This window comes from Xenopus tropicalis, chromosome 1, assembly GCF_000004195.4.
Source record: "Xenopus tropicalis strain Nigerian chromosome 1, UCB_Xtro_10.0, whole genome shotgun sequence".
Taxonomy (NCBI): Eukaryota; Metazoa; Chordata; class Amphibia; order Anura; family Pipidae; genus Xenopus; species Xenopus tropicalis.
Genome location: NC_030677.2, coordinates 176,652,087 through 176,679,785, shown reverse-complemented (window position 1 = coordinate 176,679,785; position 27,699 = coordinate 176,652,087). Strand labels below are relative to the sequence as shown.

Sequence of the window (27,699 nt, the reverse complement as noted above, 5' to 3'; positions counted from 1 at the left end):
ACAAGTAAACACAAAATGCAGTTTTTAAATTAGGGTTTTTATTATTTAGGGAGAAAAAAAATCCAAACCTACATGGTCCTGTGTGAAAAAGTAATAACTGGTTGGGCCACCCTTAGCAGCAATAACTGCAATCAAGCGTTTGCGATAACTTGCAACGAGTCTTTTACAGTGCTCTGGAGGAATTTTGGCCCACTCATCTTTGCAGAATTGTTGTAATTCAGCTTTATTTGAGGGTTTTCTAGCATGAACTGCCTTTTTAAGGTCATGCCACAACATCTCAATAGGATTCAGGTCAGGACTTTGACTAGGCCACTCCAAAGTCTTCATTTTGTTTTTCTTCAGCCATTCAGAGGTGGATTTGCTGGTGTGTTTTGGGTCATTGTCCTGCTGCAGCACCCAAGATCGCTTCAGCTTGAGTTGACAAACAGATGGCCGGACATTCTCCTTCAGGATTTTTTGGTAGACAGTAGAATTCATGGTTCCATCTATCACAGCAAGCCTTCCAGGTCCTGAAGCAGCAAAACAACCCCAGACCATCACACTACCACCACCATATTTTACTGTTGGTATGATGTCCTTTTTCTGAAATGCTGTGTTACTTTTACGCCAGATGTAACGGGACACACACCTTCCAAAAGGTTCAACTTTTGTCTCGTCGGTCCACAAGGTATTTTCCCAAAAGTCTTAGCAATCATTGAGATGTTTTTTAGCAAAATTGAGACGAGCCTTAATGTTCTTTTTGCTTAAAAGTGGTTTGCTCCTTGGAAATCTGCCATGCAGGTCGTTTTTGCCCAGTCTCTTTCTTATGGTTGAGTCGTGAACACTGACCTTAATTGAGGCAAGTGAGGCCTGCAGTTCTTTAGATGTTGTCCTGGGGTCTTTTGTGGCCTCTCGGATGAGTTGTCTCTGCGCTCTTGGGGTAATTTTGGTCGGCCGGCCACTGTTCCATATTTTTGCCATTTGTGGATAATGGCTCTCACTGTGGTTCGCTGGAGTCCCAAAGCTTTAGAAATGGCTTTATAACCTTTACCAGACTGATAGATCTCAATTACTTTTGTTCTCATTTGTTCCTGAATTTCTTTGGATCTTGGCATGATGTCTAGCTTTTGAGGTGCTTTTGGTCTACTTCTCTGTGTCAGGTAGCTCCTATTTAAGTGATTTCTTGATTGAAACAGGTGTGGCAGTAATCAGGCCTGGGGGTGACTACAGAAATTGAACTCAGGTGTGATAAACCACAGTTAAGTTATTTTTTAACAAGGGGGGCAATCACTTTTTCACACAGGGCCATGTAGATTTTGAGTTTTTTTTCTCCCTTAAAGGGGAAGGAAAGGCTAAGTCACTTGGGGGTGCTAAAATGTTAAGCACCCCCAAGTGACTTGAATCGCTTACCTCGTACCCCGGGCTGGTGCCCCTATTAGGAGAAAACCGCACCAGCCCGGGGCACCTGGGGCGATTCGCTTCCTCTTTCCGCCTTCCTTTCCCCTAGACTCCAAGTCCGGCGCATGCGCAGTAGAGTGAAAAAGCCGACTTCTCTGTTAAAGTTCGGCTTTTCACTCTACTGCGCATGCGCGCGCAGCGAGAGAGGAAGGAGGAAGCGATCGCTGCTACCCCGGGCTGGTGCTGTTTTCTCCATACAGGGGCACCAGCCCGGGGTAGAAGGTAAGCGATCTAAGTCACTTGGGGGTGCCAAACATTTTGGCACCCCCAAGTAACTTAGCCTTTCCTTCTTCTTTAATAACGTAAACCTTCATTTAAAAACTGCATTTTGTGTTCAATTATGTTATCTTTGACTAATAGTTAACGGTTCTTGATGAGCAGAAACATTTAAGTGTGACAAACATGCAAAAGAATAAGAAATCAGGAAGGGGGCAAATAGTTTTTCACACCACTGTATACACACTTGCAGTGAACCAATACTTTTTTATTATATTGCAGAATTTCTCCAGCCATAGACAGTTAAAGCCTTTGAACCCTAGTGGCCCTATTTAGTGCACTCTACCTATTAGAAATGCATCACTCAAACTCACTTATGGGAGAGTTGCCTGAAAACCTCACAGGGGTAAACCCCATAAATAGCGAATAATCCCTTTATTATATATTTATGATGTCTGAGCTGTACTACACAACACAGTCGCTGGCTCGCTGACAGTTTATACATTTTCTTGACTATCCTAAGCCAATTCACTACTTGCTACTCCATCTGGTGACACTTATCAGGGTAATACAGCCAATAATCTTCAACATGGGGTGACAGCTGCCATACTAACTAGCCTGGCTGTCTTTTCTGTATAAGGGTGAAGACACACAGAGCTACTAGAAGCAGCTACTTGTCATGGCTACAGAAATAGACAATGCTGATCATTTACTGATAACTATCTCTATGTGTGTTTTACCAGAGGCAATTCTCAGTATTGGCAGACTAGGAGAGTATCATCCAGGTGGGATGGCATATGCGGTTCCTTGAGAGGAAACTTCCGTGATTTCGGGAAATCATGGCGCCGCATTTGCCATCCCACCAGTGATTTGCATTCTCGCCGGTGGGATGGCATATTGGGGAGATTAGTCGCGGGCGACAAGGGAGATTTGTCACGGGCGACTAATCTCTCCATCTGCCACGGCCTTAAGGCAGGGTATTTTCTGGAGTTTAGTAGCCATGACAAGTAGCTGCTACTTAGTAGTTCTGTGTGTCTTCACCCTTAGAAGCTATTACAGGTCAATACTGTCACTAGCTAGTTATACTGAGGCCTAGCCCGCACTCACACACAGGCTGGCCATGACCACTACACTGACAAAGTTGCATCAGCCCATGGGGGCCTTTTCTTCTCACAACTTACCTATATAGACCCCAGGCCACAGGACTTCTCCCTCCACAATAACAGGCCTTGCTCCACATTTGCAGAACTTCCCACAACCCTCAATTTTAAGTGGACCATGACAATTCAAGGAAATGACCATTGGGATTACCCAGAATCATCATACAGATCTCAGACTACAGAGATCCAAGCAATGCGGGTTCCCTAGTATCCATGGCCACTGTGTGACAGAACACACTTACAAAAATATTTCTGGAATTAGCCATAAAGCAGGGCAGGACTGCTATAGGATATGCACAGGGCAAATTATAAGCAGATTTTTGATTTTCACTAGACTTTTTCCAGTTCATCTTTTCATTAAGTTTTAACCACAAAAAAAGATTATTTTTCTAAGGAGCATTCCTCTTTAAGTTAACTGCTTCTATGCCGAGGTACGCGAGTGAGCGCAGTCACAGTACGAGAGGCGGCAGCATCAGTCCCAAACTCACCGGGTGCAGCAGGGCTCAGCCAGCAGGGGGAGGGGCCTGGGCCCTAGATCCAGAAGCAAAGGCTGAGGGGGGCGGGGTCTGCAGCACTGTGCTTGGGACGTGAGAGCCGCCTGTCAGTGAGTGTGGGTTGGAGAGTGCTCGGGAGGGCGACATTACAGGGGAGGGAAGAGGAAGTGCACGAAGACAGTCGCTCCTCCTCCCGGTACTCTAATCTGTGGTCTGTCCCTGGTACTGTTAGCGCTGCGCTCCGGCGCACCATGGTTCCAAATTAACTGCCGCAGTGCATTCCCCCCATCATATCCATCACAGTCCCTTCCCTTCCGCGGGTGCCTGTAACATACACTGAGTCCCTGCGGAAGCGAACACGCACGTCCTGAACATGGAGACTTCAAACGGTAGGTACCCCTACTTCCCCCAAACCCGCTCAGTCACGTGTGAGAGTAGCCTCGGCTAATGTGGCCATCTCAGCTGCTCACAGAGTAGCCCCGGCTAATGTGGCCATCTCGGCTGCTCACAGAGTAGCCCCGGCTAATGTGGCCATCTCGGCTGCTCACAGAGTAGCCCCGGCTAATGTGGCCATCTCGGCTGCTCACAGAGTAGCCCCGGCTAATGTGGCCATCTCGGCTGCTCACAGAGTAGCCCCGGCTAATGTGGCCATCTCAGCTGCTCACAGAGTAGCCCCGGCTATTGTGGCCATCTCAGCTGCTCACAGAGTAGCCCCGGCTAATGTGGCCATCTCAGCTGCTCACAGAGTAGCCCCGGCTAATGTGGCCATCTCGGCTGCTCACAGAGTAGCCCCGGCTAATGTGGCCATCTCAGCTGCTCACACAGTTGCCTGCTAATGTCAGAGTTAGCCCAACAGCAACAGAAGTATTTCCCATGAAGATATTCTTCTGAGTGACTGCAGCCCCTCTGTGTATATGACAAAGAGAGACAGTCTCTATTATGCAGGTAATGTAGTCTGTTACATGCTTAATACAACTGAGAGTTGGTGCTTATTAGACTTCCTATAGATGGTGCACCCTATTCCTCATGCAGAAAGTCCCCTGGGGTGCCCAGGCCCATCACTTGTGTGCTGGAAATATTTGGCAGCTATGATTATGATTATCACTGCTACTTGGGACTGGGCACGACATGGGTCACTCTGTGTTGATAAACAACCTCTGAAACCGTCACTGTTGCAAGGGTTGGTCGCTCGTATGCATTTGCATGTTGTGAGATCTGTAGTTAGGATATTTAGCTTGTAAATACCGTGGCACCCTGGCTTGTGGGTATGACTTTAGGGCAGTTGTTGTGCTTCCCAAAAGGGTGGGTGGGGGGCAAATGAAACTGAAGCGACTACATAAAATAAGACTGAAAAGTGTCCAAAGCACTCTATAAATAGTAAGTGATATTGATGAATACACTGCCTGCCGTGCCCTCTCCTTGTTAGCTTAGCACTTTGTTTGTAGTGTCCCGGAGCAGGAACCTCTTGCTACAGGCAGACAAGGCTGCCGGCTGCAGCAGAGGGGTAGATGAAGGTCACACACAGCACCCTGCTAGGGGAGATAACATGGACTGGTAAGGGAGCTTATTAGTAGCACCTACTTGCGCCGCACTTGGGAGCCTTCCACTTGTTTATGTTTGAAAATTGTCAGCGTCATCTACAATCTTGAGACAAGTCACTTTTCCTGGAAGTACCCATATTATTTAAGAACTTGCTTGGGAAATGGGGGGCTTTCTCCTTTAGCAGCCAGGCCAAAGCTGCTATACTCCTATATGTGGCTAAACTGCTGTTGCAATATACAGGGTTGTTCTTTAAAGATAAGTCCTGTTTACAGTCATACCATTGCACTTGCCTTGTCAGGTACAGCGTGGCTGTCAGATGGAGTTCATCTCCTTATTAAAAGTGGAATTATTCAATTTTGGCAAAATTAGTACATGGCAGCATATCAGGTTGGCGCCACGTTAGCTTTCCATCAACAAGCTGCAGGTCTGGGCTGAGAGTCAAAATGTGTATTGGCATTGCAAGTACACAGAGGCCCAAACTGGCCCCTACCAGGTATCTGGCATTTGCTAGAACCAACAGATTGCCAGTCTGGGCTTGTCAGGTTAACAAAGGAAGGGTATGGTTGTTCCCAAAATGTTGGCTTTCTAGACTCTGCATTCAACTAACCCTTATCTTATCCTTTACTTTTTTCTTGTCTAATTGCCACTTGGCAGTCATTTGTTAAACCCCCACTATTCCATCTTGGTGTGTATAAATGTCTTCTATTAAAGTTTCATTTAATGTAGCATCTTTAAGCATGAATTAGAGATGTAATATTATCATCTCAAAAGCTTGTAATTTTACCTACTCAGCCAATAAAAGGTATTACCAAACCTACATTTTCCAAGTAATAATGTTAATAATGACTTGTAAGTCCAGTTGAGATGATAGCTTTTCTTTTACTTCGTACAGTTGTATTTGTCCCTGTCACTCATTACCAAGGCCCATTCATTGGAGGAGGGGTATTACATCTCCCATTAATAAAATTAATTAACTTATTATTATAAATTATATTTTTAAGTTGTGACTGGGTACAAAATATGGGAATATTTATGAAGCTCTTTTCGTCTAAAGCAGGGGTAGGGAACCTATGGCTTGCGAACCAGATGTGGCTCTTTTGATGGCTGCATCTGGCTCACTGCCAAATCTTTGATAAAAAAAATAACGGGGGGCGTGGCCTGCGATCGGCGGATAGAAGACGTGTTCTAAGCCTTAGAAAACATCTTCTCTCCGCCGAGCACAGGCCACGCCCTCCTCCTCATCACATCCAGCATCCTTGGGACCCACCCTACCTTGCCCCGCAGCATCCGTGGCCAAACATATTGTATGGCTCTCACGGAATTACATTTTAAAATATGTGGTGTTAATGGCTCTCTCAGCCAAAAAGGTTCCCGACCCCTGGCCTAAAGTATATACAGTAGTCATAATGGTCCTCTGTGTTTGTATGCCTTATTTTATTTATATAGGTTTTTATTTGTACCTAGAGACTAAGGAGGAAATACAGATAATAGGTTAATATATGGAGTATTAAATACTGCAAAAGGAAATCTAAACTTACAAATAAAATAGTTTGATGTGGTTTAAATATACCGATAGTTTCGCTATGTGTTCACGACACAAAAGGAGAAGTGTTTTGTGCAGAAAGATGTAAACTGAAAGTACAGTCTTTACATGGGATCACTGTCAGCAGTATTATTACCATTTTACCACAAAGCAGTATATAAGATTGTAGCATTTTGTATATAATCTCTCTAATTGCTGTGCCAGGTTTCACGTGCAATGTGGGGGTCAGATTGTTGAAGCTGCATGTTCCAGTGGTGATTTAAATCAAGTTCATTGTTATTGGAACTGAAAGAGTGTATTTAGATTGTAGGCATTATTACTAAGCTATTAAGTTCAGCCGTCAGCCTCCGGGCAGCTACAAGTGGCCACAGACTGCATTGCTAGGGATACATATCACACTTCCCTTGGCATTTGTTGTAAAATGCTTAATGCTTTAAATTCTGATAAACTGGTAAAATAGTTGGCATAAACAGTACTCTGGTTTGTCTAAACTGTTTAAATCTTCAAGGGCAGAGTTGATATGATAAAAGTTGTTGGTTCTGTACACTTTGCTGCGACCTTTTAGTATTGCTTCCTGTACATGTTTACTGGTGTTGAAAATAACACTCCTGATTTATTGATTAAACTCATGGTTCTCTGCTTTACATTTGAACTGCAACCATAATTTAACTATAACTTGGCTCCAAATATGAACACATAAATTACACTGAACTGTTACAGTTTGATACTTTGGTTGCTGTCATCTCAACAGCAGCAGCCTCAGCCCTACTGAGCATGCTCCCCAACTTGAAGCTTTGACAGTAACTAATATCAAACACTAACAATTTAGAAAGTGTGCGACTGTGCTTACAGAGCAGGTAACTGGAAACTTTTGAAAGTGTAGAAAAATAAAAAAGCAATAAAAAAAAAAGTGTAATTTATAGTGTGCTATTTAAAAACAATGTGTTGTAATCATGGGTAACTATCCTGCACAAGCAAAGTAAACACAGCTTATATTACTGTACTGACCATGTCTGTGCCTGGATATGTGTAGTTTTGCCTGGCCATTTGGTGCTTTGTCATTTTTTTGGCTACTTAAAAACAAAGTGTTTAAGGCACCCCAAACAGCCCTGTGTCCTATTTCTCTAAGGGGCAATTGCCAGTGTTTTTTAGTACATGCAATTTCATGGAGCTGGAAAATGCATGGTCAGCAAAATACTAGGAATGTTAAATTGCCCTAAAATCACGCTGCCATAATAGTGTAATAATTAACCTGCACATGGGTGCTATGTCTCACAAAATCTGTCAGGAATTGCAGAGTACCCGCCTTCTCTAAACATTACATAATTACAGGAACAGTTATAAATCATTCTTGAAACGGACATGAATTTGTCTTCCATGTTTCTTGTTATAAGTTAAATATTTGCAGGAAATTATAATGAGATCTGTGTATAAGCAAACCCTGTAATGTGTATTTATGCTAAGGGCACATTATGCGCTGTTTCAGATCAACACAAACCATGCTTCTGACAAACATATTTTGGCATTTATTTGATTGTAAATCTTTATGCAAAGTAAAAGAAGGTTTATTTATAAAGAGCCTGTAATATCATTTTATTTAAAAGCATACAGAAGATAAGGGATTAATAAATGCACATTCCCTGGTCCCGTTTTACTAAATTGATTGAGGTTTTAGTACATGATCATAAAATTGACAGGCCACCATACCAATTCAAGGTAAAGCCCCCTTTTCCTGTATCCATTCCATGTTTGTGCTCTCGATTTCGCAGTGTCTCTTGGTGCAGACATACCATAAAGCAGATTGGAGTAGCGGTTTCTCAGCCTGCTGTTATACGCAGGCTAAGAAAATGTCTGTCTATATCAAGTTGCATTTTTTGATATTGCTTGTCTCTTATGGGGCAAGAAAATGACACAGCTGGTGTTAAAGGGATACTGCCATGATTTTGATGGTAAATTACACTGTTTACATAGCAAATTATTTATTCTACCATTTAAAATTTTCTTTTTAAACCAACAAATTTATTTTTTTTTTTAGTTGTAATATTGGTTTGCAGGCATTGTGCCCGAGTCTGAGCTTTCAGAAGGAGCCAGTGCTACACATTAGAATTGTTTTCAGATAACCCATTGTTTCTCCAACTCCCATGTAACTGGAGGAGTCACAAGTGCGACTTGGATTTATTACCATTGAGTGCTATTCTGATATCTACTGGGAGCTGCTGTCTTGCTGCCTTCCCATTGTTCTGCTGATCTGCTTTTGGGAGGGGAGTGATATCACTCCAACTTGCAGCTCAGCAGTAAAGTGTGACTGAAGTTTATCAGAGCACAGGTCACATGGTTGTGGCACCCTGAGAAGGTCTGAGGGCCATAACAGTCTATAGGAGGGCCAGATCGTCAGTTGGACAGCCCTCAAACATTTTTTATAGAGCTAATTACATTTAAGAAAATATTATAAGATACAAAATAAATATCCTATGTCTGTCCCTGGTCTCTCTGGTGCACACTTGCCACTGCTTAAACAGAGCATGCTGGCTGCAACACAGCTACAGCCTAATATGAGCTGTGACATCCTTTTGTTTGGCCTCTTGACACACCCGCATTAAAGCAGCCTGAACTCACCTCTATGTGACAGCCTCTCCCCTGGGTAAATTCCTTCACATATGGATACCTATGGCAACTTAATCACTTGTTTGGCCTACCTAAAGGGAGGTAGGTCTTTTATGTAAGCCGTGCAAAAATTGGTAGCATAGTGCTTAACATTGCTGCGTTGCAGTGTTGGGGTCCTAGGTTTGATTCCAGCCAGAGCACCAGCGTGTTTCCAGTATAGGTATAGGATGTGTTATCCAGAAACCTGTTGTCCAGAAAACTGAATTACAGGAAGGTCATCTGCTATAGACTTCATTTTAATCAAAAAATTTACATTTTTTATAACTATTTCCTTTTTCTCCATAATAATAAAACAGTACCTTGTAATTAATCCAACTCAGATATGATAAGTGATCATTAATCCTTATTGGAGACAAAACAATCCTATTGAGTTTAATTTAATGTTTAAATTATTTTTTAATATACTTAAAGGAGAAGGAAAGGCTAAGTCACTTGGGGGTGCTAAAATGTTAAGCACCCCCAATGTAAGAGGAACATTTTGGTTTTGTTTGGATTAAAGGATATCATGTGCACTGTGTGTGCCTGGGTGTGTCAGCTATACAAAAAATGCAGCACTATATGTGTTGTTATTGCTTTCTTTCATAGCCTTAGGCACTAGAGCATAAGCTTAGCTTACAGCAGAAGATGGGTATGCAGATAAATTGCCAGGAATTTAACATTTCTTTAAAGGGGAAGGAAAGGTATAATCACGGGTACAAGGCAGGATGCCTCCTCTCATCACTTCTCTTTGGCAATCAAAATACACCAACTGAAGGACATTTGAATGTGGACACATTATCTGTGGACATATTGATCGATGCACTTGATACTCTATTGACAACTCGCTTTCTGCAGGGGATAAACTAGTTCACTTTTTAAATTTTCTTCCCTTGGGCGTATCTCAGAGTAATGTCTTATGGAGAGATTAGTTGCCTCCTGCAGGCAAGGCAACTTTGTGCGACTTCATAAAACCAAAGCGATGCGTAGGCCTCTTCACCAGCAATTCCCTTTGTTGCCAGTGGAAAGGCATTTCTGACATATTAGTCACCTGCAGTAGCAGAGATCTGTTCGTGGTACATTACCCTTACACCATATAGAATGAATTTAAGATGAGTGCCCTAGGACCCAAAAGTTCCCAGCACATTTTTATGCATATGCTGTGTGCTTGCTCCAAATCCAGCACTTTTGGTCCTCTAAAACTAATTTTACAGCTAACAACCTTGATTTACCTATACCTGTACCTATTCTACCTATCCCCAGAGCCGAGAGAACATTAATATCCGTCTTGCTGGTGTACATCAAACAAAGCACTACAATTAAATAGTAGGACCAATACCCCAAAAACATCCTTCTAGAAAAAACTAATTGCCTTCCTTGAGAGACAACTTCGGGTCACTTCAGGAAACCGAAGCGATGCATATGCCATCCCACTGGCAATTCGCATTCTTGCTGGTGGGATGGCATGTCAAGGAGATTAGGTGCCAGCGGTAATGAAGATTTTTACTAAGGCAATGCCACTGCCCTAAACATTGCAGTAAATCTACCCAGGAACAGTGAAAAATAAGAAATGGAGGGTTCTGAAATGACCAAGTCAAAGCTGTCTGTGCATGCTAGAAACCCCCCAAACATTGTGCAGCTGTAAAAAAAAACTACTTGTTAGTTTGCAAAATAATTGCAAAGTCCAGTTACATCACCTTTGTCCATATGTTACTGTGTGTAAATGTGATCGGGACCATAGTAAGCTTTACTAGGGCCGGGTTCGATGCAGGCCTGGACTGGAAATCTGTGAATTCTAACAAATGCCAGAGGGGCTGCTGTAAGATGCCACAGACAGTCAATATTTGCTGGGCCTCTGTGAACTTAAAATGCCAGGGCCTGTTTTGAATCTCAGTCCGCACCTGGTCTGATGTTAGTGTTTCAAGAAATACTGTCATGGGAAAACTTTTTTTTTTTTTTTTTATAACCGCATAGAGCTTCTTCAGCAGAATTATTTTATATATTACATTTTTAAATTTCACACAGGGCTAGCCATATTCTTCATTTCCCAGGGTGCCACAGCCATGTGACCTGTGCCCTGATAAACTTCAGTCACACTTTTCTGCTGAGCTGCAAGTTGGAGTGATATCACCCCCTCCCTTCCCCACCAGCAGCCAATCAGCAGAACAATGGGAAGGTAGCAAGATAACAGCTCCCAGTAAATATCAGAATTGCACTCAATAGTAAGAAATCCAAGTCCAGTCAAAATCCAATAGTATGAAATCCAGTGGGAGTAGGAGAAACAGTAGGTTACCTGAAAGCAGTTCTAATGTGTAGTGCTGGCTCCTTCTGAAAGTTCAGACTCAGGTGCAGATGGCGAGATGGTGCCTACACATCAATATTACTAAAAAAAATACATTTGTTGGTTCCCTTTAATCTCTGTAACACAATGCAGAAATGTGTCAGCACTGTATAAATAAGAGACTGTCAAGTGTTGCTGAGCACACATACAGGAAGTATCCAGGAAGTGGTGTGGTGAGAGACAACAATCTACATCTCCGAGAAGGAAACCTGCACTCGCACCTCATAACATCTTTATGGGAGGATGCTTTCTCCTCAGAAGAGTCAGCAGGCAGAGTAAAAGTTTAATAAGATTTTGATTTAGAGTGTTTTAAAAAGAGACCATTTTGTCCTGAACATATTTTTCCTGTTCCTTTGATTAAATGTAATATGCCCAGTTGCAAAAGTAAAATGGTAAATTGATGTGCAAGGTGCAGTCCTTCCATGGTGAAATAATTTGCAAAAATACTCTTTGAATGCTTGGAGCGTGCTACCCTGGCCTTTAAATCACTGCCTGTGTTGCAGAATGCTGAAAGAAGATCTTAACCCAAACAATGACTTGATGTAAACTTACTCAGAGTGCTTCTCTGAGGTTTTTGCAATTTACATTTGTTTTTCGTTTTTAGCGGTTTCTGAGATATTAGCAGTTTACTAGGATTTTGGCCTAACATCTCTTTCTGTAAGTCAGAAAAACTCACTTTACAGGAAGTGCATAGAAAATTGGATTGCTCACACTCTGACCTTTAGAGAACTGTTGAGTTGAAAACCTGGTATAACCAGTCAAACACTGGCTGTAACTGTTACTACCTCTCAAACCCGTTAAAATAGAAATTTCCAGCAATTCGCTTTTTGACTGTAGATCCCCTCTATAGTTACATAGTTACATAGGGTTGAAAAAAGACCAGTGTCCATCAAGTTCAACCCATCCAAGTAAACCCAGCACCCACACCTACCAATCTATACACTCGCATACATAAACTATAAATACAACCACTAGTACTAACTGTAGATATTAGTATCACAATAGCCTTGGATATTCTGATTGATCAAGAACTCATCCAGGCCCCTCTTAAAGGCATTAACAGAATCTGCCATTACCACATCACTAGGAAGGGCATTCCCCAACCTCACTGCCCTCACTGTGAAAAACCACCTACGCTGCTTCAAATGGAAGCTCCGTTCCTCTAATCTAAAGGGGTGACCTCTGGTGCGTTGATTGTTTTTATGGGAAAAAAGTACATCCCCCAACTGCCTATAATCCCCTCTAATGTACTTGTACAGAGTAATCATGTCCCCTCGCAAGCGCCTCTTTTCCAGAGAAAACAACCTCAACCTCGACAGTCTCACCTCATAGTTTAAATCTTCCATCCCCTTAACCAGTTTAGTTGCACGTCTCTGCACTCTCTCCAGCTCATTAATATCCTTCTTAAGGACTGGAGCCCAAAACTGCACTGCATACTCAAGGTGAGGCCTTACCAGGGACCTATAAAGGGGCAAAATTATGTTATCATCCCTTGAGTCAATGCCCTTTTTTATACAAGACAGCACTTTATTTGCTTTAGTAGCCACAGAATGACACTGCCTGGAATTAGACAACTTGTTATCAACAAAAACCCCTAGATCCTTCTCCATTAAGGATACCCCCAACACACTACCATTCAGTAGATAGTTAGCGTTTATATTATTTCTACCAAAGTGCATAACTTTGCACTTATCAACATTGAACCTCATTTTCCAGTTTGCTGCCCAGTTTTCCAATTTTGTCAAATCGCTCTGCAAAGCGGCAGCATCCTGCATGGAACTTATAGTTTTGCACAATTTTGTGTCATCAGCAAAAATAGAAACAGTACTGTCTATGCCCCCCTCCAGGTCATTAATAAACAAGTTAAAAAGCAAAGGACCAAGGACTGACCCCTGCGGTACTCCACTAACCACACTGGTCCAATTAGAAAATGTTCCATTTACAACCACTCTTTGTACTCTATCCTTCAGCCAGTTCTCTATCCAATTACAAATATTATGTTCTAGGCCAATATTCCTCAATTTGATCATTAACCTTCTGTGAGGTACTGTATCAAACGCTTTAGCAAAATCTAAGTAGATGACATCAACTGCCATTCCAGCATCAAGGTTCCTGCTCACCTCCTCATAAAAGGCGACTAAATTAGTCTGGCAAGATCTGTTACGCATAAAACCATGCTGGCACAATCTAATAGTATGTCTATGTGACTATTAAGACATTTATTGGCTAAGGTTTCTGTTTGCAGCTGTAGGTACTTATTTAAACAAAGGAAGAGTGGTGAAATTAAATCCTGCTGTAAAGTGCAATATCAGATTCAATTCTTTGATGTAGGATTGTACAGATGGGCATTTTCTCAGAGTCTCTAATTATCATACAGGTGACATTCGACCCTTTGCTAGTAGTGCGAGCAAGAATGAGCAGCTCATTCTGACAGCCGGTGGGTGGTGTGCAATGTGGCAGTTACAGACGGTCAGATCATTTATTTTTATTTAGATAAAGATGTACAAATAGCAAATGAGGTCTGAACACATGAAGCCCTTCAGGAATTCACTCTGTCCTATAAATAGTGGTTCAAGAACCCTGAGTACAAAAAATATTTTCTTGTTTTAATCATGGCTATACTGGAAAAATTCCTTCCCCAGAAGAGCCATAAAAAAATTGTGTCAAATAAATTGTGTGTTTCTAAAGATGGACTTGCATTTGGTGTTGAAATATTAGAAAGAGGTACACAATTGCCTAAAACCAAAACACCGCTTCATGAATATGGTGGATTTTAAGTGGTTATGCCTGGCATTTAGGCAATGATGCTTGGTGTATTTGCTGAGACTATGATGCACCCCAAAGATTTTTCTTTGCTTCACTCTCAAGTGTGCATAGAAAGGCAAGATGCTGCCAAAGGCTGTCTGGGGATACTGGTTGTTGTTTAGTTACAGCTACAGAGTTGCAAATTGGATTATACAAAGTGGGCCCATGCTGAATATTGTTCCTGAGACCCTGCCACCCCTAATGGCATCCCTTATTCCTGTGTTAAAACAGGTGCAGCAGAAAAACGAAAATGCTCTGAAAGCCCAATTGCAAGCTAAAGGTTTCCGCTAAATTCTCTGTCTGAATTTAAATTCCCATAATGATGTTGGTGCTGTGCTAAAGAGAAACCAACTGTTATCTAAAACAGACACTCGCTTACAGAAGTATAGGCTATGTGCCAGGCTCTTTTGGCTTTGCCTGGGGAATGGTCAATGCCAGCCAGATAGATTTGGTTCAGTATAAAGGACATTCATCCTGTCAGCAACATGCAGTTTATTATAATTTGTATTCATTTTGGTTTTTTTTTAATAATTTACCTTTGTGTCCTGCCTGTTTCCTGCCTAGGATTTAAAGTGTAATCTATATTTTCATTAGGAACAGTGATTCATGTGAACTTGAAAGTGGAATAAATATGAGCCTAAATATATTTTAAAGTTAATGTATATTATTCACATTTTTAATGTCTTCTTCTATTCATCATCCATTCTTGGCATTTAACCTACTACCAAAAATGACTGCTTAGCTCAGTCTTTTTTAGATATTTGCATTACTCTGTAGGAATATAAGAGCAGTAAGTCACTTATAATACTCTCCAAGACATAGAACATTTCATTACAGTGATGTGATACCACTGGTATCAGTCACATATTAAATAGTTTGGCCATTCTCATAGATGGGCCATCAGCATTTGCATTGTAATACATTTCATTAATGCAGCCATCTGTGTACCTGGGTATCTATTTGAGTGCAAGTGATCTCAAACTCTCAAAATAAGGCACCTCCTAATCCTGCGTAGTTTATTGCCAGACAGAAATGTCCACCATTGATACAAAAAAGTAGATTCTCTGCGATACTTTTAGCTTTACCAAAAGGCAGACCTGCTTGGTGCTTAATTTATGGGCCCTTAGGCTGTTTGAGTATGATCTCCTTGTATACAGTGGCATTTCCTGCAGTTATAAAATAATTGTAGACATAATTGAAAAAAAATGTTAAACTACTGATTCATTGTGCTTCCTTTGGAAACCTGCCAAGTCCCTCATGTATCTGTTTTGTGCTGCTCCTGTTTCTTAAATGGGTTGTATACAAAGCTGACCTAGTTTCTATACTTTAACACTCATTTTTCAGTCTTGCTTTCTGTAATTATCTCAATAAAACAATTGGGCCCTACATTTACAAATCTTATGAAGTGCATCTTCTGTAATGACATTGCCTTTCTAAGGGTTTCATTTAAGAATTTAACACTTGATTTTCTTTCTCAGATCGGGCCCAGTTGCCAAGAAATATGATTGAAAACAGTATGTTTGAGGAAGAACCGGATGTGGTTGACTTGGCCAAAGAGCCCACTCTGAATCCATTAGAATCTGAGGAAACTGAGTATGAACCAAGAAGCTCAAGATTACTGGTGCGTGGACTGGGTGAAAATGAATTGGATGAAGATGAAGAGGATTATGAATCCTCTGCAAAACTGCTAGGCATGTCATTCATGAACAGAAGTTCAGGTCTTCGTAATAGTGCTGCAAACTACAGGCAGGTTCAAGATGGGTTGTGCCCAGTGCCTTCTGCAAGGACAGTTATTGTGTGTGTAGTTGTTGTCATTATTGCAGTCTCTGTTGTTACCGTGGTTTATCTCCTTCCAAAGTGTACCTTTACCAAAGATGGGTGCCATGAAAAAAAGCACCCATTGGAACTAGTCTATCCCATTGCTACAAATGGAAAAGTTTTCCCATGGGCAAAAAGTAGACTTCCCAATTCCATAAAACCAGTACATTATGTTCTTACCTTGCATCCAGACATGACAACTATGTATTTTGCTGGCACTGTACAGATAAAGCTGAATATCACAGCGAGCTCCAACAATATTGTGCTGCACAGCTCAGGGCTTCGCATCATCAAGGCACATGTCTCTGTAACTGAGGGAACAACTATGGATGCTGAAGTTCTGGAATATCCTACATTTGAGGAGATTGCTATTATTTTACCAGAATCATTGCCGAAAGGAAAGGAATGCTTGCTTACAATTCAATATACATCTAACTTTTCAAGCACCTATTATGGATTTTACAAAATTGATTACATGGAGAAAGGCAATAAGAGGTAATAATTTTTTTTTACTTTATTTACTTACATATATTATACATGTGAAGTTGTAAATATATAGGTAAAACATGTTCCTTAGCACTGTAAAATAGAACATACTCTATAGATTACATACAGAAATGCATAACCGTTAACCAATACAAGATGTAATGTGGGTCCTTCTCAGTAGAGCCTGCACGTCCTGATGTTCTGGGACATTCCCTGGGTTTGGTTTTTGGTAGATCTGGACCTGATTTCAAATCTCGCATGCCCTTGCAACACAAAACAAATACATTTCAAACTGATAAAGAAAACAAACCCCTAAATCCTTCACAATCAATGGCCTCCCAGTGGTAATTTAAAGGGATGCTGTCATCAGAATGCAAAGTGTTTATGTTTACCTGAAAACAATGTAAAATATTTTGTGATGTAGTGTAGTTTTGCAAACTTTTTTTTTTTTTTTACGGCTTAAAGGACAGCTTTGATCACTAGGGGAAAATGATTTATTAGGCGCCCCCCCAGTGATATAATCTCTAACTTCAAAACATGGGCCAGTGCTCCTCCTCACTAAAAAAATACACTGTACATAAAATTGGGAACCTCTAATGTAACAAAGTTATTATAAAAGAGGTTAATTGTGATAACTATATCCCTGACCACATATAGCAGCCAATAAAGGATGAATGCAATACAGATTAGGCTTGATGACATTCCTGTTGGTACAGACCTACTGGAAAAAATAAAACCATTATATCCCATGTGTTGCATATGGTGGAACATAGAATTGCTCAACACCGCCCTTAGGGTGTATGTGATGGTAGAATGGGCATTTTGTCACCTGCGCTAAATCTCCTCCAGAACTGGAAACAAAATTTCTGAAAATATCTTTATTTGAAAATCAGTGTCTATCCCCACCAGTAAAACACTGAATCACATAATCACAACAAAATGCCTTGTAAATAAATAAAATAAAAATAAATGTTGTACATTATATTTTGGGCTTCTGTACCAGTCCAAGACAACCACAGCCCTTATGATTATGCATTAAAGCTTTTTAAGAAAATAATAAGTTAGTAAAAAAAAAAAAAAATAACAAAATACCCTGTATAACAGAACTTAGAATTAAAAGATCTGTTTATTTTGGTCATGTTGACAGAGGGTAGGAAATGTGGGGCATGTACCCCTATAAACAGAAAGGAACAAGCCAAAAATTGAGCAGACACTGCATGCAAGATCTTACAGCTTACAGAGTATTTCAGTAATGGCAACTATGGCTTCTATTGGCCTTGATCAGAGAGTGCTTAATATCTCAGAAAACATGGGTAAGAAAAAGTATTTAGCTTCCAAACAATTTTCCTATATGGTGTATTCTTGTGCACGTGCACAAATTTTGAGACCAGCATCTACAACAAATTGTGGTGCGCACAAAGAATTTTGTGTGAAAACACTAAGGGGCACATTTACTAATCCATGAACGTCCGAAAAGCGTCCGAATGCGTTTTTTTCGTAATGATCGGTACTTTGCGACTTTTTCGAGCACTCAATACGAAAAAGTCGCGACAATTCGCGAAAGTCATAATGGCTATGAAAAAGTCGCGACAATTCACGAAATTTGTATTGGCTATGAAAAAGTCTCGACAATTCACGAAAGTCATAATGCTATGAAAAAGTTGCGACAATTCGCGCAAGTCATAATGCTATGAAAAATTCGCGACAAATCGCGCAAGTCGTAACGGCTACGAAAAAGTCGCAAAAAATACGAAAAAGTCGCAAAATGTTCGTTTTCCAATCCGAATTTTTCCCATTCGGATTCGTGGATTAGTAAATCAGCCCCTAAATGTTATATCTATTCTGATTTGAGCACAGTGTTTTTAAAAATGCGCACACAAGTTTAAAATGAGTGCACAAAAGAATTGTTTTTTGCGCACACAGCCAAGAAGGTATTCGTGGGAACATTGCTTCTGAGCATCAAGGCCTAAACATGTTTTTAGAATAGTGTCTCTGTTGTTGCATGGCAGAGAACTGTATCCACTGAATAAAGAATAAATGTATTCATTCAAAAACACAAGCTGTAAGGCATGGAGATTAGACAGATTTTAGTCTAGTTTATCTTCAGCAGTGTAAAAGTGAAAAAAATACGCTTTGTTCTACCATATATGCATTAAAGGGAATGTTCACCCATATAATAAAGCTTAGTATGTTATAAAACCTGTTCTAAGCACATTTAAATTTGTTTTCATTATTTAGTGCCGAATAACAAATACGCCATAAAGGATTTTGCCAAATACCAAACTGAATCAGTGCCCTCATTTGCATATGCAAATTAAATCACAGAAAAACTCCTTGTATTGCTTTTTTAGGACAACTTAAACTTTCAAAATATGTTAGAATTCTTGTGTAATTCCACTGCTAGAATTCTATATCTTGTTACAGAATGTCTAAAAAATGAAGAAAAAAAAAATCATTTTCCTTAATATAAACATATAATATAAACATAATTTGTTTTATGCACAAAACTACAGCTGATTTATAAAGTCCTTTATCTCCTGAACGCACCAGTACCAAATATATGTACAGTTTTATGGAAACTTCTCCCAGCATTACACCACCAAATTTCCAATGCACTGATCCAGAAATCTGCATTTTTCAGGTTGTAAGGCCAAAAATTCAACTTTCAATAGGTTTACTCCAGCAATACATATTTGAAAAAGAACAGGTTCTGACAAATCCAACATTTCTAATGCTAACTACCAAGTTGCAATGTTTTTTTTTTTTTAAAAATTGTGAAATTTTTGAAAAATATGGGCTAAAATTGGCTATTAGGTAGCCTCTATGCACACTATCAGCTTACAGCTTATTTGGTGGTAAATCTTGTTTCTATTCAACCAAAACTTGCCACCAAGTCAGGAATTCAAAAATAACTACCTGGTTTGGGGGCAACCAAGCGGTTAGTGAGCAACATGTTGCTCACGAGCCACTGGTTGGGGAATTCATTGTTGCCTATACTGTGCAATCCCTACTAAGTCCTTGTGGTTTTTTCTTTTTTTGTTTATACAGTAAAGGAGCACATGTACCATAAATGCATATCAGGCATTTTTAAGTTATGTTTTATTCCTATGAATGAGCCATTTTCAGATTCTCTCTTCAAGCTCTTTGTTTTGAATCTGAATTTTCTGCATTTATGGAACCAGAGTTTTCTTTTCCAGTAGAGAAGCAGCCAGCCTTTACACGTTCATAGGCATGCTGAAGCAGTGTGTATGTTTATGGAATAGTGTTTCAGTTACACAGTAGTAACAATCAATCAACTCCACTATGCCTCCCTTGGTTTCACCTTATAATGTGCTTTCCAAAGGGACCTGCTGCTTGCCTTTGCTTTTATAAATATTAAATAAGTCCATCTAATAGCCAAATAAACAAGGTCTCCGGGACTCATCTTCAGTTTGATGCTTTTTCAATTTTCACAGATCTCTTGCAGCCACTCAGTTTGAGCCACTTGCAGCAAGAAAAGTGTTTCCGTGCTTTGATGAACCTGCTTTCAAATCCACATTCCAGATCAACATCATAAGAAATCAAAGTATGATCTCTCTTTCAAACATGCCAAAGGTAAGCTTTACATCCATCCATTATCAGACTCCATTCAGTATTCGCTTCTGGTCAATTAAACTTATAATTCAGTTCTGTAATGATAGCAACCCCCGCTTCTTTAAAGAAACTGGACCAACCTAAACTTTCTTCTGTATTGTATTTATTTATATTGCTTCACAATTGCAGTTCTTTACATGGTGTGAACACAAACAGGGGTATAGTTATATTAAAGGGGAAAGGAAAGTCATTATGGCATTTTATTGACAATAGAATACTATTCATTAGTGCTAGAATACTATATTTATTCTGCAGAAAGCTTTACCCCTCCTGAGTAAACATCTAGAAGCTCCCTGTGTTTGTTTAAAGGAGAAGGAAAGGCAAAGTCACTTGGGGGTGCCAAAATGTTAGGCACCCCCAAGTGACTTGAATCGCATACCTTTTACCCCGGGCTGGTGCCCCTGTACAGAGAGAACAGCACCAGCCCGGGGTACCTGCAGCGCTTCCTCCTTCCTGTATCGCTTGTGCGTGCATGCGCAGTAGAGTGAATAGCGGAACTTTAACAGAGAAGTCGGTTTTTACTCTACTGCGCATGCGCCTATTGTGTTAGTCGCAGCGAAACGAAGCCGGAAGGAGGAAGTGCTCGCTCCAGGTACCCCAGGCTGGTGCTGTTTTCTCCTAACAGGGGCACCAGCCCGGGGTACAGGGTAGGCGATTAAAGTCACTTGGGGGTGCTTAACATTTTAGCACCCCCAAGTGACTTAGCCTTTCCATCTCCTTTAAGATAGCAACTGCCATTTTACCTTGGTCTCAGTAGCTTCTGTGCTGCAGCTCTAGCTGCTGGTAGCTCAGAAGTCTGACACTGAAGAAAATGTGTACACAAAAGAAGAAAAGAAATCCTATGTTTCTTTTCTTAGAGGACTCTGTGAGTGCTTATATCTGTATTTACATAGACTTTTCTGATAACGCTTACTTAATTTTTACCTTTTCTCCTTTAGGTTACACAGTAATAATAGATAAATCAATGTTAAAGAGCTTTCAGTATATAGTTAGGATGAGGTCCCTGCCCCAAGGAACTTATAATCTATTAGGGAAAAAAAGGGCAGTGGGGTACAAATGCTTAGGAAAAGGGTGTGTTGCTGCAGAGGAAGACTAGCGAAGTCCTTCATCTAGAAGGGGGTTTTTAAGGAATTGGTGTTAGTAAGAGTCATTGTGGGATCTTTCCTGATGCGTGATCAGGTAGAGCATCCCAGAGGCGTGGCACAATCGATGAAAAAGTATTTATCCGTGGTTATGGTGTATGGCCATTAGATTGTCCTGAGCTAAGCGCAAGGCCAGGAGGGAGTGTATGGGCTGATGAGAGCTGATATAAAAAGAGGAGCAGAAGGATGAGGGGCTCTGAAAGCCGGGAAAAGAATTTTGTATTTAATGCACCACTCGACTGGAAGCCAGGAGATTAGTTTTAGTAGTGGGGAGAGATTTAATTACAGGTGAGATCAGGCGGCAGCAGTATTAAGGACTGAATTCAGAGGGTGGAAATGTGGGTCAGGGACACCAGCTAGTAATATGTTACAGTAGTCTATCCTGAAGAGTGTGAGAGCCTGGTGTTTTAGTAGTGGAGGGGCAGAGGAAGGGGTGTATATTGACAATGTTACTTAGAAATAAGCAGCAAATTCTTGTGAGGGATGCAATGTGGGCTGAGAATGTGAGCGATAGGCCAAATTGACACCCAGACTGGTGCCTTGGGTACTGGATGTAGGGTGACATTTTCAACTGTAATGTTAAACTAAGGGATGGAGCCAGGTTTAGGCAGGAGTATAAGCATTTCAGTCTTGGACATGTTAAGCATTATGTGGTGAGCAGCCATAAAAGATGCCACGGCAGTAAGTCCTTTCTTGATTTTTGCCTGAATAGCAGGGCTGAGATCAGGGCAGGAAAGAAAGATTTGTGTGTCATCTGTAAGTATGGAATAGTGACCCTGGTCTTTAGCAGCATGGATATTGTTGATGACCATTGTTAGAGCCGTTTCAGTAGAGTTACCTGCACAGAAACCTGGTTGAAAGGAATCGAGAAGGTGGTTGGTATGCAGAAAGTTCAGCAACCGGTTGGAGACAATCTGCTCAAGGGAAGTCGGATCAGAAATTGGCTTCTTGAGTATAGGTGTGACAAGAGCACGTTTAATGGTGGATTGAAATATTGTTGGGGTGAAAGAACAGAAAGCGATTGTGCTACAGTCTGGGGTTTGAGCAGTGAACTTAACAGAGGAAAAGGGTGCATGCAGTGAGGTAATTTTATGCATGTTAAAGGGATTCTGTTGTGATTTTTATGGTGTACTTTTTATTTCTAAATTACACTGTTTACATAGCGAATAATTCACTCTACCATTTAAAATTTTATTCTTGAACCTTTAGTTGTAATATTGATGTGTAGGCAGCCATCTCAGTGCACTGTGCCTGAGCTTTCAGAAAGAGCCAGCGCTACACAATAGGACTGCTTTCTGATAACCTATTGTTTCTCCTACTGTCATGTAACTGGAGGAGTCATGAGCTAGACTTGGATTTGTTACTATTGAGTGCTGTACTGATATCTGTGACTTTTAGAAATTCAGGTGGCAGGGCAGGGGGCTGCTAGCTTGCTACCTTCCCACTGTTCTGCTGATTGGCTGCTGGGGGGGAAGGGGGGTGGTTGATGTCACTCTAACTTGCAGCTCAGCAGTAAAGAGTGATTGAAGTTTATCAGAGCACAAGTCACATGGCTGTGAAACCGTGGGAAATGAAGGATATGGCAGTGGATTAGTTTTATGCATGTTAGAAAAGTACCTTATTTTTTCCAATAGAAACACAATAATATGATTTGCATGCATGCAGTTCTTCCTATTATACTCAATGGTGTTTGCTTTTCAGGCAAAAACAAGCACAATGAGTGATGGCCTGCTTCTAGATGAATATTCAACTAGTGTGAATATGAGCACTTACCTAGTTGCTTTTATAGTCGGTGACATAAAGAATACTACTCAAGAAACAAATGACACTCTGGTAAGTAACTTTTTTTGTTTTTCTAAATTGATTATTAAGTTTCAAGTTTTCGAAACATAACTTTTAAGCACCAAAAACTCGAATTGACTCAAACTTGACTTTTGATAAATCACCCCCTTAATGTTTGTATGTTTTGATCGAGCATCTTCAATAAGCACATTTTTTGCCAAGAAACAATTTTTATTTGACTTGAGATTATATCTCAGAAACACCTTCTTCCACAGTAGTGGCCCCTGCACTGCCATGTCTCCCTTAGGCAGAGCATTGCCTATACCTCTCCACAGGAAATGGTCAATTGTGGATAGGGATATTTTGACCACCGCTGTTTTTCGACAGTCAAGATACCCAATGTGCCATGGGCCCTATGGTTGCTGTGTCATCTGAAGGTGTTTCACGTGGGAGAATTCTGATAACATAGACATACACAAGAGCCATGAATATCCTATATCTTTATAAAGGGTGTTTAGCTATGTATAGTCCTTTCTATTCATATCATTTCTGTCATGTAACTTGTTGAAACTTGGGTATTATAATAATAAGTTAAGCACCTCCTGTTGAAAAATATTAGGATATTAAAAGTCACCTTGGAGTTCCATGGCCTGTATAAAAGCATTTGGCCTTCGGTCTTGTGCTTTTATGAGGTCATGGAACTCCTTGTTGACATAAAATCATTATATTTTACAAAAGGGGGTACTTTATTTACTGTGTTACATACATAAATACATGCACACACTTTTGTTACAAGGAATGATAACTTCTAAATTAAAAAAGCCATGGTACTTTGCTTACTTTTCATGTTGCTAACATCATAAGCCAAAATGATATAAGGAGAGGCATTAGCCCCAAGAGCATAAAGTCTGTACAGTAACATTATCTGTGTCTCAGTGTTGTTTATTTCTGTATTTCCCAGGTGTCTGTCTATGCTGTACCAGAGAAAATGGATCAAGTCAAGTACGCTTTGGATTCTGCTATGAAGCTTTTGTATTTTTATTCAAATTATTATAATATTGCATACCCACTTAAAAAACTAGGTTTGTACATTATCATTTAGAGTACAATTTGCATAAAAAAACAATTCTATCTCTGTGTAAAGTCCTTAAAGACTAGAGCAAAAATATATTTTTTGCAGCAAAGTTCATTGTATAAATCTTGATGCACCGAGAATGCAGGAATGTGCAGTTGGGTGTATAGTCAAAAAAGCCATACATTTCCCAGTTCTAGATTTCTGCACTATGCACACCAAATAAAATTATAATCGTGTTCTCTGAGCCATCAGGGAAGAGGAGGCTTGTTTTCAATTTATGTGGTCTGTGATAAGCACTAATGTAGGATAAATGACAGATGTTTACTCTGAGAATGCAGGGTTTTATTATTGGCTGGGAACAAGCCAAGTATTTCTGGGAAGGATGTCACAATTTTATATTTATAAATACATCATTAAAGGTGATTTGTGTTCTTAGAAAGTCTGGATAATGTAATGATTATGTAAATTATAGCCAGTGATTTAAAAAACAGTAAACCAAAGGCTAAAAAGTAAACCTCATTGCTACAACATTATCCACATGGCACAGCAGTGCAATGGTGTATGTGGTGTTAATCTGATTAAACAGAGCCACGTTGGGGGGACATGGTTGGAGGGGTATTTATATGGCAGCATGAGTGAGGATACCAAGGGCTTACCCATAGTCTATAAAGGTTAGATATAAGGGATATCAGCTATGATATGTAGTGTGTTAATTTAGCCAGTGCCACATCGGTTCTGACATCTCTAGTCTTATTATAGACTATGTGTGTTGATTATACAGTTTGTATGATACACGGATAATACTGGTGTATTTTATGGATTGATTGTGGACGTCGTTTTTTGTTGTTGTTGGTTTTTTTTTTTTGTTTTTTTTTTTAAATTAAACCTCAATAGATCCATTTGCTGGTTTAGTTTGTGTCCAGAACTTCCATACATGCCTATAATATACAGTGCATATGTCTTCTCTTTACAGCATCCAACTGGCTTGACTTTATTTAGGTTGTCACAACTGCCCTAATACAGTCGCCTTATTAAGAATTGCTTAAATTACTTTCATATCAAAATGACCTTCCCAATTTTACCTTCCATTTTTTTGTTACTTCAACAGATATCTAGAAGTGTGGTTAGGTAACGTGCTTTTGTCTTGCTCTCTTAAATGTTCTACAGTTATTTATGATATTCACATAACCATATAGAAGTGAAATACTGATATTCTATTGTACTCTAATGTTTTTCTAGATCTGGTGGCTATTCCTGACTTTCAAGCAGGGGCAATGGAAAACTGGGGATTGATCACATTTCGGGAGACTGCTCTTCTATACAAAGAAGATTCTTCTTCTGTTGCAGATAAGCAATCCATAACCAAAGTGATTGCTCACGAACTGGCTCATCAGGTACTTTATTTGTAATGCAGAATGCCAGTTATTTGCTTGTCTTCTGATACTTCTCTATAGTATTAGGGCTATTGCAGGCATGGAGATTAGTCGTCCACAATAATTCTAACTACCGCGGCGACTGAATTCCCGAAAATGTTTCTCACAGGCAGTAATGCAAATCACTGGTGGGAAAACACACATCACTTCAGTTTTGCAAAGTCTCCTTACCAGCAACTTTTTTACACTATTGCCTGTTGGAAACATTATCTGGAGATTAGTTGCCCGCAATAAAGGAGATTTATTGCGGGAGACTAATCTTTATGTGTGTCATCACCGTAATAGAGCATCTTACAAGGTAAGCCAAAGTAAAAACAGGACAGGTAAGTCATTTATAATAGCCATTAAAGGGGTGGTTTACCTTTAAGTTAACTTTCAGTTTGTTATAGAATGTCCTGTTCCTAACAACTTTCCAATTTATAGTTTTTTTTAATTTTTTTCTTACCTCTTCTACCTCTTTCCAGATTTCAAATGGGGGTCACTGACCCCAACAGCCCTGAAACTATTGCTCTGTGAGACTACAATTTTATTTTTATTGCTAATTTTTTGTTAGTTATATCAGTCCCTCGCCGATTCATACTCTACTCTCTTATTCAGTCCACTGCCTGGTTGCTAGGGTAATTTAAAGCATAGCAACCAGAGAGCTAATGAAATTCCAAACTTCTGAACAAAAAGTTAAATAACTGAAAAACAACAACAACAAAAAATAAATAAAAAAATGAAGGCTAATTGCAAATGGTCTCAGAATATTAATGTCTACATCATACCAAAACTTAATTTAAAGGTGAACTACCCCTTAAACTGTTCTTTTCTCCTTTACCAATGCTTGTTATGCTCCTATTTTCTAGTTTTCCCGCTCCTATGAAGAGTAAAAACAGAACAGAATCTCTTCCATTTGTAGACAGTTGTCTTACTAGTAAATGAACACTTTTTAGAAATGTTGCCTTTTCCAGCCCTATACACCTTATAATTTCTTCTGATATTTTTTTGATTGCAGCGTGATATTAAAAAAGGGGCGACTGTCACTCTCAAACTTTTGTTTCTTTTTTTTATTCTATAAAAACTTCCAACCACCTCATTAATGTCATGTCATTGTTTGAAACATCTGACTTTAGTTCTAGAGTAGATTCTAGAGTCTAGAGTAGAATCTAGAGTAGATTCTAGAGTAGTCTTTAACCCAGAGTCTCATATTCTTTTTCCTGTCTGGACTGGCAGTATTGACAAAATTACAATTTTGTGTGATAAGTTTGTGTTTCTCTTTTATTGTGAGTTGGATATCAACACAAAACATATTTTATAAGTAATTTTTTCAGAAATCCAGAATATCAAAGCGTTCTCAGACCTTTTATTGCATCTGTATAGTAAGTGGTTTACTTATCATTTAAAATTGTATAATAATTGCATGTTTTCCTCTTTAGTCTTCTACCATTTTATTACTCCATATTATGCTGTGTCTGATTAGTTTTGGCTTTTCTTTTCCTTGTAGTGGTTTGGGAATCTAGTGACCATGGAATGGTGGAATGACTTGTGGCTGAATGAAGGTTTTGCAACATATATGGAATATGTGTCTATGAGCTCTCTCTTCCCAGAACTGAATTCAGTAAGTGTGATGTATTGTCTTAAAGTAGCTTAATCATTTTTACACACCATATTAGAGTATAAGTATATCCTTTGCTCCATGAATGTGCCAACTGTATATGATGGGTGCTCCTTCTCAGTTTATAGGAAAATATCCACTGCATTTACTTAATTGTTTTTATATCAGAGCACTCTTTTCTATGATAGCAATGCTGGCTATATACAGACTGGCCTTAGCGATATTTGACAGGTTTGTCCAAATTGCCTCAGATTGTGAGATGATTTGTCCATAAAGTGTCATGTACATGTACTGGTGGGAGTTATTTTCTAGCCATGTTTTCAATATTGCCCAAAATACTCCACACAGACTAGATGCAATTTCATATATTTCTCAATATGCCACAAGATGGCGCTACATGCATAATGTTTTAAAAATGTTATTCCGTTTACAAGCTGTTGACAACATTCTTTCACTTTTTTGCTTTTTAAAGATGCATATTTTGAATATGATTTTGGTAGGGGCTATCTCCTGTGAGCTTTATCAAATGTTAGTTGCACTCATAAAGCTGCTTAT

General features: G+C 39.8%; 2 protein-coding genes across 2 annotated transcripts in view; one reads left to right on the top strand and one right to left on the bottom strand.

The window, feature by feature from the left end:
• The window catches only part of erap1 (endoplasmic reticulum aminopeptidase 1), a 37,558-nt gene extending 34,182 nt beyond the window's left edge, over window positions 1-3,376 (bottom strand). Inside the window, exon 1 of the mRNA XM_002933429.2 lies at window positions 3,302-3,376. The gene's annotated coding sequence lies outside the window, so the exon portion shown is untranslated. The remainder of the gene's footprint in view (window positions 1-3,301) is intronic.
• A 225-nt stretch (window positions 3,377-3,601) lies between these two features.
• The window catches only part of lnpep (leucyl/cystinyl aminopeptidase), a 44,706-nt gene continuing 20,608 nt past the window's right edge, over window positions 3,602-27,699 (top strand). Inside the window, exons 1-7 of the mRNA XM_002933428.5 lie at window positions 3,602-3,696; window positions 15,657-16,491; window positions 19,938-20,076; window positions 22,959-23,090; window positions 24,001-24,121; window positions 25,354-25,508; window positions 27,034-27,147. Coding sequence (XP_002933474.1) covers window positions 3,681-3,696; window positions 15,657-16,491; window positions 19,938-20,076; window positions 22,959-23,090; window positions 24,001-24,121; window positions 25,354-25,508; window positions 27,034-27,147 — 1,512 coding nt within the window. The 5' untranslated portion in view covers window positions 3,602-3,680. The remainder of the gene's footprint in view (window positions 3,697-15,656; window positions 16,492-19,937; window positions 20,077-22,958; window positions 23,091-24,000; window positions 24,122-25,353; window positions 25,509-27,033; window positions 27,148-27,699) is intronic.